The sequence below is a fragment of the Schistocerca americana genome, chromosome 3 (genome assembly GCF_021461395.2).
Source record: "Schistocerca americana isolate TAMUIC-IGC-003095 chromosome 3, iqSchAmer2.1, whole genome shotgun sequence".
In the NCBI taxonomy this organism is placed as follows: Eukaryota; Metazoa; Arthropoda; class Insecta; order Orthoptera; family Acrididae; genus Schistocerca; species Schistocerca americana.
This window is the reverse complement of record NC_060121.1, coordinates 429,775,631-429,796,772: the sequence shown is the minus strand read 5'-3', so window position 1 is coordinate 429,796,772 and position 21,142 is coordinate 429,775,631. Positions and strand designations below refer to the sequence as shown.

Sequence of the window (21,142 nt, the reverse complement as noted above, 5' to 3'; positions counted from 1 at the left end):
ATAATGGCTGTGATGTGGGGTCTGAGTGGGGTATGGTCAAACGTGGGGTGCCTCAGGGATCAGTGTTGGGGCAACAGCTGCTCCTTATTTGTATAAATGATGTGCCCTCTAGCATTAAGGGCAATTCTAAAATATATCTGTTTGCTGATGACACTAGCCTGGTAGTAAAGAATGTCGTGTGCAACATGGGTTCTGTTTCAAATAGTGCAGTTCATGACATAAGTTCATGGCTTGTAGAAAATTAAAGCTAAATCATAGTAAGACTCAGTTTTTACATTTTCCAACACACGATTCAACAAAACCGGACGTTTTAGTTTCACACAATGGGCATACCAGTAGTGAAATTGCACAGTTCAAATTTCTAGGTGTTAAGATAGATAGTAACTGTCGTGGAAGGCCCACGTTCAGGATCTTGTTCAAAGTCTTAATGCTGCAATATTTACTATTCGAACGATATCAGAAGCAAGTGATCGTTCGACAGGAAAATGAGTCTACTTTGCTTACTTTCATTCGCTCATGTGTTATGGTAATGAGTTAACTCTTCCCATTCTAAGCTGATATTTTTAGCTTAGTGGCGTGAGTTCGCGAACCTCTTGTCGACTCCTTTTCACTAGTATGGGTATTTTGACATTGCCCTCTCAATATATATATTCACTACTATCATTTCTTGTTAACAATATCAGTTTATTCCCAAGATTAGCAGCTTTCATTCTGGTAATACTCTGCAGAAATACAATCCGCATTTGGATCGCACTTCCTTAACTCTCGTGCAGAAAGGTGTGCAGTGTGCAGTATACTGCTGCATCCATTTTCAATAAGCTACCACAAGAATTCAAATATCTTAGCAGAAGTCCACTCGCTTTCAAATCTATGCTGAAGAGTTCCTCATGGGTCACTCCTATTCTGTTGAGGAGTTCCTTGAAAAATTAAGCTGATTCTTTTGTTATGTTGTTGATTGCGTTTACTTAACCTTCTGGCTTGATTTTTTGGGTTCATAAAGATTTTATTTTTTCCGTTGTTACTTTTACGTTGTAATTTAATGTATTGACGCGTTCCATGGCCTTGGAGATTTGCTCCTCCATTTGGTCCTACGGAAATAGACGTGAGAATAAAAAATAAATATACAGTAACGTTCGTTAAGTGTATGGAACGAGTTCTGTCAAGCTTTCCTAAAAATAATTCGTTTCTCACAGTTCGAAGCTTAACTCTAGTTCTGGCCTTCAGGCACTGAACATGCACCCATTAAGACTTCAGCCGCAGCGTAATTGGAGAGAGCCTAGTGGTAGCAGAGAACATAGCTACAATCACCTAGCAAGTCGTTATGTAATAAAGTGTCAGTTGAGGGAAGAGAAACATGCTCCGCACGCGCACCAGCGTGCTTGCCCCTAGCGACGTGCGCGGGCCATACAGACCGTATGCTCTCGGTGCGGGACCTGGGCGAACCGTCGCGGCTGTTGGACCTCTTGAGCCTGCGGGCGCCGGAGCCCGCGCCGCCGAGACTGCGAGCTGTCTGCCAGCTGTCCAGCCGGTGCCGCACCGCCGTCTGCACCTCCGAGTTGAGAAAGCAGTAGAACAGCGCCACCGTGAAGCCCTGCCCAACAACACACAGGCCGCCACATTTTGACACCGTGTTTAAAATGAGCCAGTCAGGTTTCTGCGTATGGTCTGGCACCGAGCCTCGAGTGTGTCAGTGTGAAGATCCATTCACACCATAACTGAAGAGCTTAAATTACACTATGCAGGCATGCCCACTCTAGATCAGCCAAGTAAACACCCCCTGTTGTGGCACAGAGATGTGGACTTTGATTCTTGTCACAACCACACACTTCCTCTTCCACACACAGATACGATAAATCCAAACTCGGTAGTTAATATAAAAGGTTAGCAACTTTCATATTGGCCTTACAGGTCCTTAATTGGAACCTTGTAGTTAAATTATGTAATTAACAGTAATATGCATCTTTATGGCTTAGTTGCACTACTGGCGATTAAAATTGCTACAACAAGAAGAAATGCACATGATAAACGGGTATTCATTGGCACTTATATTATACTAGAATTGACATGTGATTACATTTTCACGCAATTGCATATATCCTAAGAAATCAGTACCCAGAACAACCACCTCTGGCCGTAGTAACAGCCTTGATACGCCTGGGCATTGAGTCGAACAGAGCTTTGATAGCGTGTACAGGTACAGCTGCCCATGCAGCTTCAACACGATACCATGGTTCATCGAGAGTAGTGACTGGCGTATTGTGACGAGCCAGTTGCTCGGCCGCCATTGACCAGACGTTTTCAGTTGGTGAGAGATCTGGAGAACGTGCTGGCCAGGGCAGCAGTCGAACATTTTCTGTATCCAGAAAGGCCCGTACAGGACCTGCAACATGAGGTCGTGCATTATCCTGCTGAAATGTAAGGTTTCGCAGGGATCGAATGAAAGGTAGAGCCACGGGTGGTAACACATCTGAAATGTAACGTCCACTGTTCAAAGTGCCGTCAATGCGAACGAGAGGTGACCGAGACGTGTAACCAATGGCACCCCATACCATCACGCCGGGTGATATGCCAGTATGGCGATGACGAATACACGCGTCCAACGTGGGTTCACTGCGATGTCGCCAAACACGGATGCGACCATCATGATGCTGTAAACAGAACCCGGATTCATCCGAAAAAATGACGTTTTGCCATTCGAGCACCCAGGTTCGACGTTGAGTACACCATCGCAGCCGCTCCTGTCTGTGATGCAGCGTCAAGGGTAACCGCAGCCATGGTCTCCGAGCTGTTAGTCCATGACGCTGCAAACGCCGTCGAACTGTTAGTGCAGATGGTGGTTGTTTTGCAAACGTGCCCATCTGTTGACTCAGGGATCGAGACGTGGCTGCACGAGCCGTTACAGCCATGCAGATAAGATGCCTGTCATCTCGACTGCTAGTGGTATGAGGCCGTTGGGATCCAGCACGGCGTTCCGTATTACCTTCCTGAACCCACCGATTCCATATTCTGCTAACAGTCATTGGATCTCGACCAACGCAAGCAGCAATGTCGCGATACGATAAACCGCAATCGCGATAGGCTACAATCCGACCTTTATCAAAGACGGAAACGTGATGGTACCCATTTCTCCTCCTTACACTAGGCATCTTAATAATGTTTCACCAGGCAACGCAGGTCAACTGCTGTTTGTGTATAAGATATCGGTTGGAAACTTTCCTCATGTCAGCACGTTGTAGGTGTCGCCACCGGCGCCAACATTGTGTGAATGCTCTGAAAAGCTAATCATTTGCATATCGCAGCATCTTCTTCCTGTCGGTAAAATTTCGTTTCTGTAGCACGTCATCTTCGTGGTGTAGCAATTATAATGGCCAGTAGTGTAAATAGCATAAGGGAAGCGAAATGGAGACGGTATACGAGCGTATAGAATAGGGCCCAACTGTTAGAATGCTTGAAGATGGCAACAAGAGAGCTTGCGAAAATACCGTACCATTGGATGGCGCCACCTGGCTGAATATCATCATCGTCTGGGAAAGCCTAAAATCATACATCAGATTCTCGGTTACATTGCCATTTTTGATTCAAGTACGAGCAACTTGCTTTAAATTTACACAGTAAACTCATGGAAACACCGGATGTTTACAACCGTAACGATATGATTTGGAATCATCATATAAACTCAATCGTCGGTAAAAAAAGTGTCAGACTTTGCTCCGAGACAATGCAGTCACTTTAAAAAGAAAACTACACACCTCAACAATAGCCTGGAATATGACAGACTTTACTAAAACGACCTCTTGTAGACCACCCATTGATTTTTGTACGATACTTTATTAACAAAGTAAACATAATTTCTCCTGAAAACAAGAATGATTTTTGTTAGTTACAAAAAATCATTACAAAACAAAGCATGCTCTCTCCTAATTGTACGTCTTGAAAACTTAGTGAAAAGCTTTATTTCATAATGATGATTATCAGTCTTTACTAGTGAGTATATGCTCTTCGGACACGGGTGAGTTCTTCCACGCTGCGAGGCACCCTCTGGGTAAGACGATCAAGTTTGTCTTGGAGTATGTGGTCCTATTCTTCACTGGCAGTTTCAGTGAAGTCCTGATGATTGTCAGGTGGATTTGGACGCTGTGTAATGGCCTCTTTCTACTGGTCCCATGCATACTCAGCTACTTTCACGGCAACGTACTCTGCTGGCCAATGTATTCGGTTGAGGTTGCATCTTTGAAGATAACGAGACACAGCTACAGTAAGCTGCGGTTTCGCATTGTCATCGACTTGGATGAAGTTGTCACAAATATCAGCTCTGTAGGATCTTACGTTAGTTTGTAGGACCTGTTGAAGATCGTGGGGGCCAGTCGGATTGCCGTAGATGGGAATTAGAAGGGTCTGCCACCCCATCATTATTGCTGCCTAGAACATTACACTTCCACCTGTAAACGGATGGCCTTCCTGAACGTATCGCCCTTGCTGGTGTCGTCTAGGGCCTCTCCAAACCTTAATACGTCTAGCGTCCAGTCGCAAACCAATCCTGGTCTCGTCAGCAAAAAAGTCCTTACATTATTCCATTCTGCAGTGGTCCATTGTCGACACGCATTGGTTCCGTTGGTTCAGGGCAAAACTTCTCATTGGTCTTCTGGAATGAAGACCACCGGGATGCGACCTACTAAGCACTGTTCGGTTTGAGATATGAATTTCTGTTGCTCGGGAGAAGTCAATTTCAATACTTCTGGCAGCTGATGTTGAGCTCCTGTGAGCCGACACTTGGAGGAAACGATCCCGAGTTGGTGTTGTCATACGAGGACGACGACTATGAGGTCTATCGTTCACATTTCCCATCTCTCTGTACTTTCTCCGAACCTCAGACACAGTACTCTGAGTGCCACGTAACCGATCGAAAACATCTTGCCATGTATGACCTTTTGAAAGTAATGCCACTACCCTGACGTCATTAAAGTGTTGTATGCCTCTACGTGGAATGTTACTGCAGTGCTGAACAAAATGTGATATCTTATGGGACTTAACTGCTAAGGTCATCAGTCCGTAAGCTTACACACTACTTAACCTAAATTATTCTAAGAACAAACACACACACCCATGCCCGAGGGAGGACTCGAACCTCCGCCGGCACCAGCCGCACAGTCCATGACTGCAGCGCCCAGACCGCTCGGCTAATCCCGGGCGGCTAGTGCTGAACACAAACTGAACGAAGCTGTTGTTAATACTGGACGGCTCTTGGTGTGTCACTGCAGCAGCGGTGTGTTTGCATGACTGGGAAACGTTCTCAAAGCATGCCAGTAGTAAACACCGTCCAATATATAGATACTACTGGATGTGCCTAGTTCAGTGAGACCTCTAATGTCGTAGACATCATTTTATGATAGTATTCCAAACCTTTTATAAATCGATACTATATTACAGTGTCTGTGTTTGTAAGAAGTCAACGCCCTTTCATAAATGCGTGCATGACCAAGGAACATTCCATAGCACTACAAACAAAGGAACTGCAATAACGTACTTATCTGCCGACGCCAGGCTAGCAACTGTCGATTAAATGTCTCCCCCGTACGGAAATTACAATATCTGTACGAGGGCAGTTTAATGACACACGGATTACGATATACAAAAATTTGGGCCTGTCCTTGAAGCATGTACGGATAATCAAAATTGTTTAGCTGACAGCAAGTGACAGGCGTAAAATCCCGCTTCTAGTCCCTATCAGGCACAAATTTTCAACCTCGTCATTCCTTTCCACAGTTGGAGATTGTTCGAATTCGCAACTGCGTATACATTTCCTGTATTTATAAACCATTTGTATATACATTTTCAAATTGCGTTCAAATTGCGGGACAAGCACCAAACAGAACTAACAAGCGTTATTGAACGTGTACAAAGAACGACAGAGTGAATGGTTACTGGCTCGTTGCCACATGATAAAGGGTACTGGTAATACTGAAAAACCTGAATTGGCACTCTCATGTAGATAGACGCAAATTATACGCAGACAACCGAATTACAAATATGAGTAACCGGCAGTAAATGAATAGCCTGAAAACATTCTTCAGTTTCATTCTTATCACTCCCCGTAGGGACCTTGAAGAAAAAAAATTTATAACTGTACTCACAGACGCACTTAAACAGTCATCTTTCCAAACTCCATACGCGACTGGAATGAGAAGACCTCCCATATTGCGGCACAACACTATCTACCCTCTGCTGTCCAGTTCAGAGCTGTTTGTCGAGAAACTACGTACATATAGAATAAAACAAGTGCTCTAGGCCTACATTACTTCGTTTAAGACGTATCATCACACTGACGTTTTCCTTTTTGTCTCATTCTCGCCTCTCTTATCTACCATCCAGTAGGTATTATAATACACTCCTGGAAATTGAAATAAGAACACCGTGAATTCATTATCCCAGGAAGGGGAAACTTTATTGACATACATCATATGATCACACTGACAGAACCACAGGCACATAGACACAGGCAACAGAGCATGCACAATGTCGGCACTAGTACAGTGTATATCCACCTTTCGCAGCAATGCAGGCTGCTATTCTCCCATGGAGACGATCGTAGAGATGCAGGATGTAGTCCTGTGGAACGGCTTGCCATGCCATTTCCACGTGGCGCCTGAGTTGGACCAGCGTTCGTGATGGACGTGCAGACCGCGTGAGACGACGCTTCATCCAGTCCCAAACATGCTCAATGGGGGACAGATCCGGAGATCTTGCTGGCCAGGGTAGTTGACTTACACCTTCTAGAGCACGTTGGGTGGCACGGGATACATGCGGACGTGCATTGTCCTGTTGGAACAGCAAGTTCCCTTGCCGGTCTAGGAATGGTAGAACGATGGGTTCGATGACGGTTTGGATGTACCGTGCACTATTCAGTGTCCCCTCGACGATCACCAGTGGTGTACGGCCAGTGTAGGCCTGTGTGCCTCGGTCGTATGCAGTCCTGATTGTGGCGCTCACCTGCACGGCGCCAAACACGCATACGACCATCATTGGCACCAAGGCAGAAGCGACTCTCATCGCTGAAGACGACACGTCTCCATTCGTCCCTCAATTCACGCCTGTCGCGACACCACTGGAGGCGGGCTGCACGATGTTGGGGCGTGAGCGGAAGACGGCCTAACGGTGTGCGGGACCGTAGCCCAGCTTCATGGAGACGGTTGCGAATGGTCCTCGCCGATACCCCAGGAGCAACAGTGTCCCTAATTTGCTGGGAAGTGGCGGTGCGGTACCCTACGGCACTGCGTAGGATCCTACGGTCTTGGCGTGCATCCGTGCGTCGCTGTGGTCCGGTCCCAGGTCGACGGGCACGTGCACCTTCCGCCGACCACTGGCGACAACATCGATGTACTGTGGAGATCTCACGCCCCACGTGTTGAGCAATTCGGCGGTACGTCCACCCGGCCTCCCGCATGCCCACTATACGCCCTCGCTCAAAGTCCGTCAACTGCACATACGGTTCACGTCCACGCTGTCGCGGCATGCTACCAGTGTTAAAGACTGCGATGGAGCTCCGTATGCCACGGCAAACTGGCTGACACTGACGGCGGCGGTGCACAAATGCTGCGCAGCTAGCGCCATTCGGTTCCTGGTGTGTCCGCTGTGCCGTGCGTGTGATCATTGCTTGTACAGCCCTCTCGCAGTGTCCGGAGCAAGTATGGTGGGTCTGACACACCGGTGTCAATGTGTTCTTTTTTCCATTTCCAGGAGTGTATATATACAATTTCACAAAGCTCATCTAGGTGACGTCATCCGACCTCTACAGGAGTAAGTTTTGCAAAGCAAATGCCCGTAACTATGAATATGTAGCAGGCACCACTCGGGTCCTCTTACTGCCCATAACCTCCCTACCTGTGTAGACAGGAGCACGGCGCGGATATTGCCGTAGACCTCAGCGGAGAAACCCTCGGTGGGCCCGGCGATCATGAGGATGTAGGTGATGCCCAGAAGCGGGATCAGCACCAGCAGCGCCTTGCTCGCCTTCCGGTACTGCTGCGTCTCCACCGTGTTCGCCGACCGCAGCTTAGTGATCAGCACCTGGGTGAAAACGTCGCGGGCTTGTCAAAGGTATTTACAGATCGAGCACAAATAGTAAAGGCAAGTTAGTGTAAGACAACACGTACATTTTTGTAAACTACAACGTAACTTTATGATTGTTTTTATTTGGTGATTACACTACTTAGTCATTAAAAATGATAAAATATTGTCTTTTTTAATGTATAAATGAAATGAGCAGAAACTGCCCTACCTATCCTCACTCTATTGTCTCTAACAAACCTTTAGTTTAACTGTCACGAGCTCATAGCATATCAAAGTACACTCATATTTACTATTGAAACACTAAGGGTCGGCATCTGCTTTGCAATGGAACACCGTCACAGTAAGAAAAACAAATTAGGAATTCAGGGCTTGTATTTGTTTCTACAGGGTTCTTTAATCATGACCAGTTGTAGGATTGTATCTTGGTTTTGAGATTCAAATCAACTCTGAATTTTGTAACTCATTTATTTACGTTTACTTTACGTTTATATGTGGCAAGGGCCTTATAGACCATATGAATACTCTACGACGTTCTTCCATTTCTGTCTGAGAGTGCACTGTTTGACCATTCGGTGGTATGTTCATCCCAGCCGTGTCCTCCCGGATATTATCACGCCACTTAATTCTGGATTTCCTTCTTCCTCTCGTTATATCTACTGTACTGCCAAATGCTATTTTAGGCAGTCTACTTTCCGCCAGCCTTTCTATACGGCATTTCCAGTTCACCTTCCTCTTCTTTAGGACTTCGACACTTTTACAATGTTTGTACAGTTCCCTTAATCCTTCGTTTTTACTTATCTTCCATTCCATGTCAGTTACCTCACATACCGGCCCGAAAAGCTTTTTTAGTATTTTTCTTTCGAATATTAGCAGTTATTCTTCAACTTTGTTTCCGAATATTAATGCCTGACATTTATATGATGTTCCAGTATAACAGGAGATTCATACAAGCGGATTTTGAAGTTAGTGCTAAGTGATCTTTTCTTTAAGATTTTGATAAAACTGAAGATTCCTATGTACGCGGATGCTAGACGGACATGTATTTATACAAACATCAAAAGAAGTTTTGCATCACCCCGGTTCCCAGGACTCCTGAAGATAAACGTTGACTGTGCGTATTGTATTACAGACACGGCCCCTTTGACTGTTCAGAGATGTCACTACACCCACCCAAAGATGTAAACAACCATGTATGAGCAGCGCCTATTAGACGGAGGGGGTCCCACAGCCGATCAGTTCCAGTCATTCCACGAGGAAGAGGTACACAACTCGTCTGTAGTTCAGCCATGCCTAAACGGTCAATACCGCGCTTCGATCGCTTTCACATTGTTACTTTGCGTCAGGAAAGGCTCCCAACAAGGGAGTGAACCAAACCGATGTTATTCGGACATGGAGCAGATACAGAGAGACAGGAACTGTCGATGACATGCCTCGCTCAGGCCGCTCAAGGGCTACTACTGCAGTGGATGACAGCTACCTACGGATTATGGCTCGGAGTAACCCTGACAGCAACGCCACAATGTTGAATAATGCTTTTCGTGCAGCTACAGGACGTCGTGTTACGACTCAAATTGTGCGCAATAGGCTGCATGATGCGCAACTTCACTCTCGACGTGCATGGCGAGGTCAATCTTCGCAACCACGACACAGTGCTGCGTGGTACAGACGGGCCCAGCAACATGCTGAATAGACCGCTCAGGATTGGCATCATGTTCTCTTCACCGATGATTGTCGCATACGCCCTGAATCAGGCAATCATCGAAGACATATTTGGACGCAACACGGTCAGACTAAACGCTTTAGACACACAGTCAAGCGAGTGCAGCAAGGTGGAGGTTCCCTGATGTTTTGGGGTGTCATTATATGGGGCCGACATACGCCGCCGGTGGTCATGGAAGGCGCCCTAACGGCTGTACCATACGTGAACGCCGTCCTCCGACTTTTGGTGAAACCATATCGGCTTCATGGACGACAATTCGCGCCCCACCGTGCACATCTTGTGAATGGCTTCCTTCAGGTTAACGAAATCGCTAGACTAGAGGCGCCAGCACGTTTTCCAGACAATAACCCTATCGAACATGCCTGGGATTTATTGAAAAGGGCTGATTATGGATGATGTGACGAACTAACCGTCCTGTGGGATCTATACCGAATCGCCATTGAGGAGTGGGGCAACGTGAACCAACAGTACCTCGAAGAACTTGTGTGGAGTCTGCCACAACGAATACAGGCATGCATCAATGCAAGAGAACGTGATATTGGATTTTATAGATACCGGTGTGTACAGCAGTGTGGACCACCAATTCTGAAGGTCTCGCTGTATGGTGGTACAACATGCAATGTGTGGTTTCCATGAGCAATAAAAAGGGCAGAAACGATGATTATGTCAATCTCTATTCCGATTTTCTATACAGGTTCCGGAACACTCGGAACTGAGGTGATGCAAAACTGTTTTTGATGTGTGTATATCTGTCCTATTGTTACCACTAAAAACACTCCCTGAATACCTGAAGCGGTCAACTTTCTTAAAAGTGAATCTGCCTTTTCTTCAGTAACCAGCTAGCACAAGTTACGTAACAAATCATAGTATTTCTGAGATGCTGAGGAAGGCAATAGCACTAATGAGAAATGCACCACTAGTCGAAATTCGCAAACGGGAGCCCCAGTCGGTGCCACTACTAGACCTCTCTGTCTCTGCGGTAGAACCTCAAGTCAGTCTCCCTCGTCCGGCCGGGGTGGCCGAGTGGTTCTAGGCGCTACCGTCTAAAACCGCTCGATCGCTACGGTCGCAGTTTCGAATCCTGCCTCGGGCATGAAAGTGTGTGATGTCCTTAGGTTAGTTAGGTTTAAGTTGTTCTAAGCTCTAGAGGACTGATGACCTCAGAAGTTAAGTCGCATAGTGCTCAGAGCCATTTGAACCATTCTTAGTCTCCCTCCACGGAAAAACGGCAAGCTCCCAAAAATCACTCTTCTATAAACCTAAGTCCCCACTTATGGAAAAAAAAAAACATAATCTCTAAGTGGAAGGGATAACACCCAGCCACTGCCACAGTGACCATTGAAAACTTCGCTTTATTTACATGAATATAGGAGAAACCTGCAGAAATTTCCTATTCCTGACTTGCCGAATTCATCTTAACACGCGAGAAGATTGTATCAGTTCCTCGAAATGTACTCTCTCATTGCTCGAGTCTTTTGCTCATTTGCTTGGACAACAAAATCAGATGGGGAAAAAAATGGTTCAAATGGCTCTGAGCACTATGGGACTTAACATCTTAGCTCATCAGTCCCCTAGAACTTAGGACTACTTAAACCTAACTAACCTAAGGACATCACACACATCCATGCCCGAGGCAGGATTCGAACCTGCGACCGTAGCGGTCACGCAGTTCCAGACTGAAGCGCCTAGAACCGCACGGCCACACCGGCCGTCTCAGATGGGAAAGGCAACGAATTTTGTCATAGTAGTCAACTAGACCCGAGGGTACAGGGAGGGGAGTTTATTACGCGCAGTTAAACTGTAGATACCTGCATTTGCTTAGGAGTAGTTGCCTTCAAAGGAGAAAACGACATTTGCGGTCAAGCTTACCGTCACTGTTGCCACGAACTGCAGTGTTCTAGGGACCCACTCCCCTTCTTTAGAGCCTGTCTGACTGGCCTCCTAAGCTCACGCCAGACCACGGATCGAAAACCTGGGCCTATATGTTTTGGAACTATTTATCTGAACTATCAGGCCTTGTGTCCTCGTCAAAAATAGCCTTGGAGGTGTATAGGACAATAATCAAATATCGCTCAACGATGCGTGACTTTGTGTAAATAACTAAATATTCCTTCACTATTAGTAAAAATGGAGGAGCTTCTAACTTTATGAACACTGAAGAATTTTAAATTGCATTTCCGGTCTGAAATCGTGAATGACGTGTGCGCCCATGTTGATACTAGATAGGAACGTCGGAATAGTTATTATGGACGCTATAATAATAGTAAAATAGCCACAGTTCATCAAAAAGAATTTTCACAAAAATTCCTCGGGCTATTTTTCTATTATCATAGCGCCCACAATAGTTATTCCCATACTCCTATCTTGTAATACCAAATTTTTATCTAGAAAAAGTATTGACAAACAGGTCTGTAAAGTCAAAGCGATACAACCAGTTTTATAATTAACCACTAAAATGCTGATCTATAAAGGTTTGTCATAATATATGAAATTTTTTAACTCAAATGAATCATATCAAACAAATGCCTTATTATTCTTTATTTGACCCGTAACGCTCCTAGGGAATGGAAACCTAAGCTCTCTCAGTTCTGAGAATAATCGATTTCCATGTTTCTACTTCATCGAATAGCCTAGGGAGCTATTTGCCGTAGGGTTATGTTTGATTTATGCTGTTTCAGGGCTATTTGGCTAACGACTTTGCTGTATTCAGACGTAATAATCAAATATATTTTATAGTGACATCATAGCGTAGTGTAACTCCATGATCCCTGCCCATACGAACAGGATAAACTTTGAGCTATGAAATAATAGTACAATTTCTGCAACACATACTACTCAATTACATTACATCTTTAGAAGTTTATTAATGCAAATAAAACATTGTTCTCTCTCTCTCTGTCTCTCTCTCTCTCTCTCTCTCTCTCTCTCTCTACCTCTCCGAGGGCTACACTACCTACCGGTAACATCTTTTTGAACTGATCCGATCCATTAAACAGCCCAGATGTTTTCAGCTAGATATTTTTTGAACTGATATCTCAGGTCAGAGGGTCTCACTTGTAAAAGTTGGGGAGATGGCATCTAATTCGAGCATTTGCCTTGGAAACATACCTTGTTCAGAACTAGGGAATTTGAAATATTTAAAAATGAAATTTTATTCCTTAATTTTTCCTTGGATAGAGAGTTCCAAAGAGAAGTATGAATGTTTAGTATTTAATAGAGAATACGAATCTGTGCACAACAGGATAAATTCGTTGACTCACTCGACATGTGCTGTGTAGCTGCCTGCTGCTTCAACCACCTCCCACCTTAACAAAAATCTCTCTTTCCAGTTTTTTTTTTATCTCTATTCCGAGAGGTAAAGCAGGTTGCTTAAGATCTGGCTGATTGTTAGTCCATTTGAGCCAGAAACCAGACTTAGGCATTTCCAATTGGTAATAAATGGGAGGCGGTTATCAGTTCCGGTACTTACCTGTACTTCGCTTGTTACCAAGAAATATAATTTTTGTACAGCATGAAAATCCAACTTCAGTCACACCCTAACTTCCATGGAAAACCAAAGTAGTGAGTATCCGATAGAGAAGACACGAGTGCGGCACAGGAAAAGTAATGAGTCATATATTTGCGAAATGTTGTAGTTGCGCATTGTCTAGCAGCTTTATACGTCTTACGATCTGAGAATCTGACTGAGTTCTACTTCAGTTTGTCTTTAATTATGTCCATAAATGAACTGCTGATGTGAGCAAGATGTGGAGAATGGAATCCTTAAATCATCGCTGTCTGTAGCATTAGTGATAGTAGTGGATTACCTATACAAGAATACTGGACATGCCCTTTATTACAACTTAAGAAATAAATAATGTAATTCGTATTAAATACGTTTTCCACATTGAAGATAATGGGGAAACCCAAAAAAAAGTAAGAAGCGGGACAGAAAAATAAACTGTAATTCAAAATATAAAAAACGACGAAAACCACAGAAACTACTAACAAGAAAGAAAAGAGAATAACGAATCATTAATGACACTGTAGGTTCATCAAAACATGTCATTCCTGTTTTTGAGAAGGATAGTAGGAAATATGTACACAACTATAGGCCTGTATCGTTGACGTCAATCTGTTGTAGAGCAACGGAACATGTTTTATGCTCAAGACCTATGACGTTCTTGGAGATAGAAAATCTCCTCTATAAAAATCAACATTGATTCCGCAGGCAACGGCGTTCAGGTTGATGCCGTGTTCCTTGACTTCAGGAAGGCATTTGAAACCGTCCCGCATTGCCGTTTAATAGAAAAACATATGAGCTTAGTGAGGATAGGAGCATATTTGCGACTAGATTCAAGACTTCCTTCCAGACAGAAATCACCACGTCGCTCTTAACGGAACGAAATCGGCAAATGTGAGGGTACTTTCTGTTGTGCCCCAAGGAAGTATGATAGGACCGTAACTGTTTACAATACACACAAATCATACAGTAGAAAGTAGATGATGAGGTTGTCTATAACGAAGTAGCAATGCCAGAAGATAGTAACGATTTGCGGAATGACCTCTAGAGAATTGATGAATGGTACAGGCTTTGGCAGTCGACCCTGAACGTAAATAAATGTAACCGATTATGCATACATAGGAAAAGAACTCCACTATTGTGTAGCTACACTTCTGATGACAAAACGGTCTGCAGTAAAATATCTAGGAGTAACTATCCAGAGCGATCTTAAGAGGAATGACAACATAAGACTAATATCGGGAAAATCAGATGCCAGACTCAGTTTCATAGGAAGAACCATAAGGAAATGTAAATCATCCATGAAGGAAGTGGCCTATAAGGTACTTGTTCGACCCATTGTTCAGTATTGCTCATTTATCTGGGATCCCTGCCAGAGAGGAACGGTAGAAGAGATAGAGAAGATCCATCAAAGAGTGGCACATTTCGTTACGGGATAGTTTAATCGGCACGCGAACGTCATGGAGATGCTCAACAAACTCCATTGGCAGGCTTTACAAGAGAGCATTGTGCATCACGGAGAGATTCACTATTGAAATTTCGAGAGAACACTTTCCGGGAAGAGCCGGGCAACGTATTACTTCACCCTACATACGTCTCGCGGAATGACCACGAGGATAAAATTCAAAAAATGAGAGAAAACACAGAGCGTTAACGACAATCATTTTTCACTCGCGCTGTTTTCGAGTGGAACAGGATTGGAGGGCTCAGTTAGTGGTACAAAAAGTACCTTCTAGCACACACCATTACGTAGCTTGCGAATATGATGTAGATGTAGAAGTGTTATCTCCACTCTTTGTACCCTAACTGCTAGGTATGTTAGGAACCAGTCATTAGCTATGCCTCTTATTCCTAAAGCTTCTAGTTTAATTAGTAGAAACCTATGATAAACAGTATCCAAAGCCTTAGGATGAACTAAAAAATAGCCTTTGACACTCTCATCTTTGTCAAGAGCATCACGTACCAATTTTGTGAAATCTACTGTGGCTGATTCTGTACATCTACCGCTTCAGGAACCAAACTGTTATCCACTTAAGACAGTGTATTAATTCAAGCAATTCATTAGTTCGTCTTTCATAAATCAGTGGTATTTTAGAGACTGGGGAAAGGAAGGAAACGTGCCGGTAATTTTTATATTTTCGGTTTACGTATGTTTAGCAGTGGTACTATTATTGCCTATTTTAAATACTCGGGAAATTTCCATGATTTGATTGATTTATGTAATTTTTTTTTTTGAGGTGGTTCGTATATTCTGTATTCATTGTTTCGGTACACTCACTGGTACTTCATCTAAGCCTTTTAACTTTTTATTTTTGGTTTTACAGCTTTCAGACATCTTGACAACACTTTCTATTTTTCTAAAATTGCCGTAAGCGTTTCGACATTTTGAAAGACTGTAAAATACAATACAAAATTGAGATCAACATATGTGAAACGTCAATATTATTATCTTCACAATTGCAGTATTTACATTTCACAGCATTCTTCAAAAGTCTTGACAGCATATTTAGGTTCACAATAACATTTCCGTCGTTATTGCTGCTCACGATACTACTAGGCTTGTTCTTATTACATTTAGAAAGCGAAAGTTTACGTCTAGAAGCACTGCCTATAGACACAGTTTCTGCAGGCGACTTTTGAAGCAACTGATGTGTATTATTCGGTTTTGTTTGGAAATTGTTGCCCCGAAACTTTCGTTTGGGGCTAAATTTATTTACTCTCAGTATTTGTAGCACAGGAAACTCATAGCAAGGCGTCGTTTGGCATTTACCCGCGTGATGTGTGCCTTATGAACAGCCGCTCGACCATTAAATCCAAGTTTCCTCACCTCCCGCCTAACTGTCATAGTACTTGCAGTGGATCCTAACGCAGTTTGGAATTCCTATGTGATGTTCTGGATAGATGTCTGCCTATTACACATTACGACCCTCTTCAACTGTCGGTGGTCAGTCAACAGACGAGTTCGCCCTGTATCTTTTTGTGCTGTACGTGTCCCTTCACGTTTCCACTTCACTAGCACGTCGGAAACAATGGACTTAGGGATGTTTAGGAGTGTGGAAATCTCGCGTACAGACGTATGGCACAAGTGACACCAATTACTTCACCACGTTCAGAATCCGTGAGTTCCGCGGGGCGCCCCATTATATCTGTCCATGATCACAAAATTTTTAGGTCCTGAGACTACCGATTTCCGTCAGCAATGACTATCTTCAGATCTGTAGTAAAACATAGGAAAAACACAAATATAACCAATGGATTGTCTAGAGCTTAAAACTATAAAATAGGTCGTAATGAAAAGTATTGCTGACATCATGCGCTCAAAATGTGAAGAGGCATAGCTGTTTTAAAAACATATCCTAGTATAATGGAGCCGTGGTGGCATCGTCAACAAATATACAAAAAATCAGCTCAGCGTCGCCACACATAAATAAAGTACGGTAGACACTAACTTTGTTAACAACGCTACTGTTCAAAACAAACTGATGTACAGTATCCAAAAATATTTGTTTCGCAAGCACGCCAAATGTCACATGCTGTAGGTGTATGCATATTATTTAACCATAATATTTGTAATATATGGCGTAAAAAGCCAAATACAATTGATAAAGCCTGCAGTAGGCTTACAAGGTGTAAAAGTCATTAACCTAATAATCAGTTTACACGTTCGATACTTATTTTGCTGTTAAAATCAGTTCTGAGCTTGCAAATTCAGTCAAGGATATATATATATATACTCCTGGAAATTGAAATAAGAACACCGTGAATTCATTGTCCCAGGAAGGGGAAACTTTATTGACACATTCCTGGGGTCAGATACATCACATGATCACACTGACAGAACCACAGGCACATAGACACAGGCAACAGAGCATGCACAATGTCGGCACTAGTACAGTGTATATCCACCTTTCGCAGCAATGCAGGCTGCTATTCTCCCATGGAGACGATCGTAGAGATGCTGGATGTAGTCCTGTGGAACGGCTTGCCATGCCATTTCCACCTGGCGCCTCAGTTGGACCAGCGTTCGTGCTGGACGTGCAGACCGCATGAGACGACGCTTCATCCAGTCCCAAACATGCTCAATGGGGGACAGATCCGGAGATCTTGCTGGCCAGGGTAGTTGACGTACACCTTCTAGAGCACGTTGGGTGGCACGGGATACATGCGGACGTGCATTGTCCTGTTGGAACAGCAAGTTCCCTTGCCGGTCTAGGAATGGTAGAACGATGGGTTCGATGACAGTTTGGATGTACCGTGCACTATTCAGTGTCCCCTCGACGATCACCAGTGGTGTACGGCCAGTGTAGGAGATCGCTCCCCACACCATGACGCCGGGTGTTGGCCCTGTGTGCCTCGGTCGTATGCAGTCCTGATTGTGGCGCTCACCTGCACGACGCCAAACACGCATACGACCATCATTGGCACCAAGGCAGAAGCGACTCTCATCGCTGAAGACGACACGTCTCCATTCGTCCCTCCATTCACGCCTGTCGCGACACCACTGGAGGCGGGCTGCACGATGTTGGGGCGTGAGCGGAAGACGGCCTAACGGTGTGCGGGACCGTAGCCCAGCTTCATGGAGACGGTTGCGAATGGTCCTCGCCGATACCCCAGGAGCAACAGTGCCCCTAATTTGCTGGGAAGTGGCGGTGCGGTCCCCTACGGCACTGTGTAGGATCCTACGGTCTTGGCGTGCATCCGTGCGTCGCTGCGGTCCGATCCCAGGTCGACGGGCACGTGCACCTTCCGCCGACCACTGGTGACAACATCGATGTACTGTGGAGACCTCACGCCCCACGTGTTGAGCAATTCGGCGGTACGTCCACCCGGCCTCCCGCATGCCCACTATACGCCCTCGGTCAAAGTCCGTCAACTGCACATACGGTTCACGTCCACACTGTCGCGGCATGCTACCAGTGTTAAAGACTGCGATGGAGCTCCGTATGCCACGGCAAACTGGCTGACACTGACGGTGGCGGTGCACAAATGCTGCGCAGCTAGCGCCATTCGACGGCCAACACCGCGGTTCCTGGTGTGTCCGCTGTGCCGTGCGTGTGATCATTGCTTGTACAGCCCTCTCGCAGTGTCCGGAGCAAGTATGGTGGGTCTGACACACCGGTGTCAATGTGTTCTTTTTTCCATTTCCAGGAGTGTATATATAAAATAACGCAACATTAGCATCCTTGGACGTAAAAAGACTAATACAGTGATTTTCCGATGAAAGAATCTATTGAAAATATTAGATGTAATTTGCCGTCGCATAACAAGATCAGTGTGTATAGAAATAATTGAACTATTAGATTTTTTCTTAGCATACAGTTTATTTTAATTTCAATGAGGAAATATATTATCAGAAAGATGGGTTTGGAACGGCCAATAGTCCTGATGATACCTTAGAAAATATTTTTGTGAACGATTTAGAATTAAAAATTTTGCCAAATTTCCAGAGCTAAAACAGAAAACTATTAACTATAAAAGTTATGTTGAAGACATTTTGTTACTGATATAGGGTGAGGTTGACGCATTTACTCAAGCAATAGGCAACAGGCTCCGAACAGTAACTAAGGAAGCTAAAATACAGAATTCCATTAATTATTTTGACCTCGTTAATAACAAAGTTGACAACAAACATAAATTGTCGATTTTCAGGAAACCTCAATGTGCAATCAACAGTGCCAGTTCATGCTATCCTTCACGATATAAGAAAGCCTTCTCCATCTCAGTGATTCACCGTCTCCTTCATCTGACTTTGGCGAAAGCGAGATACTTAAAAAACTTAGAATTATGAAATAGCTAATGGTTTTTCTGTGATTGATGTGATGGGCCCTTGCAATAGGCTAAAGACAGGTATACTGAACAGCAGGCAAACGCACATTCACTCAAAAAATAGCACCAAAAAAGAAAGTAAGAAAATCTTTCCTTGAAATTTAACGCAAAATGTCTCAGAAAGTAGAGAAATATTTTAGGAAATCTGAAGTTTGATGTGGCTTTCAAATTAACAACACCTTAAAATATCGAAAAAAATGGCTCTGAGCACTATGGGACTTAACATCTATGGTCATCAGTCCCCTAGAACGTAGAACTACTTAAATCTAAGTAACCTAAGGACAGCACACAACACCCAGTCATCACGAGGTAGAGAAAATCCCTGACCCCGCCGGGAATCGTACACGGGAACCCGAGCGTGGGAAGCGAGAACGCTACCGCACGACTACGAGTAAAATTGCGAGTAAAACATAAACAGAAAGAGGGGTGTGACCATTTAGATGGCTCTGGAGTATACAGAATTGATTATAATAACTATGATAAACATTATATCGGTCAAACCGGCAGCTCCTTTGACGAAACGTTTAAGGAGAATTCGCAGCCGTGTAGCAAAACTGCTTTGCGGTTGTATTTCCCAGAAACTGTTCATTCTATAGGAAGCATTAGGAGAAACATGCGTACTCTCAACTCGTTAGAAGAGCCCGAAATTTATAAAGAAAAAAAAAAAAAAAACGAGCCAGTCAAGTGCTCGTTGGTCACGGCGAGTTTGTACGCAGTACCTACTATGCATCGTTTAACAATACTCAGAAATAAATGCAATGGAAGAAACTACTACGCCGATGTAGGGTACGAGACGAATATTGTGAGGAGACAATTATAATTTTTAACTAATTACAAAATGTAAAGTAATTGCATCACTAAAATTATATAAATTCATTATGAAGGGTATTTGTTTTAACTTGAAATAACTAAATATCTCTAATATAACACATCAAACGGAAACAATGTTTGGGGTGAAAGGGCAATATCAGTAAAGGGAACAGTTGTCTGTGCTGCAACTGGCCACCTCCAAACCACCCCTTTTACGTGGATGGGGCAACTGTCTACTTTCAAATGTAAACCCCCAATCTTTACTGCATATTCAGATTCAACACCAAAAAATACATCTGGTTTATTGAAACCATTGTTTCCTGTTCGTGGTAGATGTCACTGTAATCGACAAATATCAAATGTGTCTGTTTTTTGCAATTAACAACCGACCCAATGTATTACATATTTCACGTAAACCTTTGCGTTTCTATCGTTTGATATTTACGTTCGAAACCTACTTATGCGGTGCAAATTTGATTTTACAATATAATAAGGTTAGCAGTATGGCTATAAACTACGAAGTAGATGTAACTGTTTTCTGTTCCTTCGGGAAGCTTGATATCGTGATTCCCCTTGCCTCTCACCAGTGGTGCGCTTGATTTTGGTAAGTATCCATGGCGCACGAGAGTGTCGGTGGTTGAATGGAACACACAGCTGAATCTGTCGCCCTGATGTAGGGTTTCGATGGCAGCCACCGAAGTCAGGCATCCTGATGGTGTGATCACAATCAGCCCCCTGGGGAACCGAAACCTACGTTATCACATAAGTACCTTATATGCCAGAGATGATAGTTTATTTAGTAAACATAGTCGTGGTCGCATATGAGTTGTTACATCTTTATTTTGATGATCGCTTGTGGTATACTACAGAGACCATCATCAGGTCTACATTCAGGTCACATTCCGTGATGCTTTAGTTACAGTCGAGATAGGCATTAATATACAATAGCGCAGGAAAAACTTACAGCATGGTATGAGGGATATTCGGAAAGTGAGGAACGATCGGTCGCGAAATGGAAACCACTTTGAAAATCCGACGAGGCTTTTCACAGACGTTTTTGGCAGTGTGTCTAGTATGCCCGCCGATAGCATCAAGACGCTCTTTTCAGTTGTGAGTGCACTGTGATCGAGTAAATGTGTCTGGAACATCAATGTCACCCGCCAAGTAGGAGGGCCCGCTAAGAGCTTCGCCTTAATGATTGCAGCCCACCAAACACA

General features: G+C 44.0%; 1 protein-coding gene across 1 annotated transcript in view; it reads right to left on the bottom strand.

Annotated features, from left to right (window-relative positions):
- Nucleotides 1-1,207: 1,207 nt before the first annotated feature.
- LOC124606140 (diuretic hormone receptor-like) overlaps nt 1,208-21,142 on the bottom strand; it is a 185,472-nt gene continuing 165,537 nt past the window's right edge. The window contains exons 9-11 of the mRNA XM_047138105.1: nt 7,879-8,064; nt 1,372-1,591; nt 1,208-1,227 (exon numbers count right to left, since the gene is read on the bottom strand). Of these exons, the coding sequence (XP_046994061.1) occupies nt 1,208-1,227; nt 1,372-1,591; nt 7,879-8,064 (426 nt within the window). The remainder of the gene's footprint in view (nt 1,228-1,371; nt 1,592-7,878; nt 8,065-21,142) is intronic.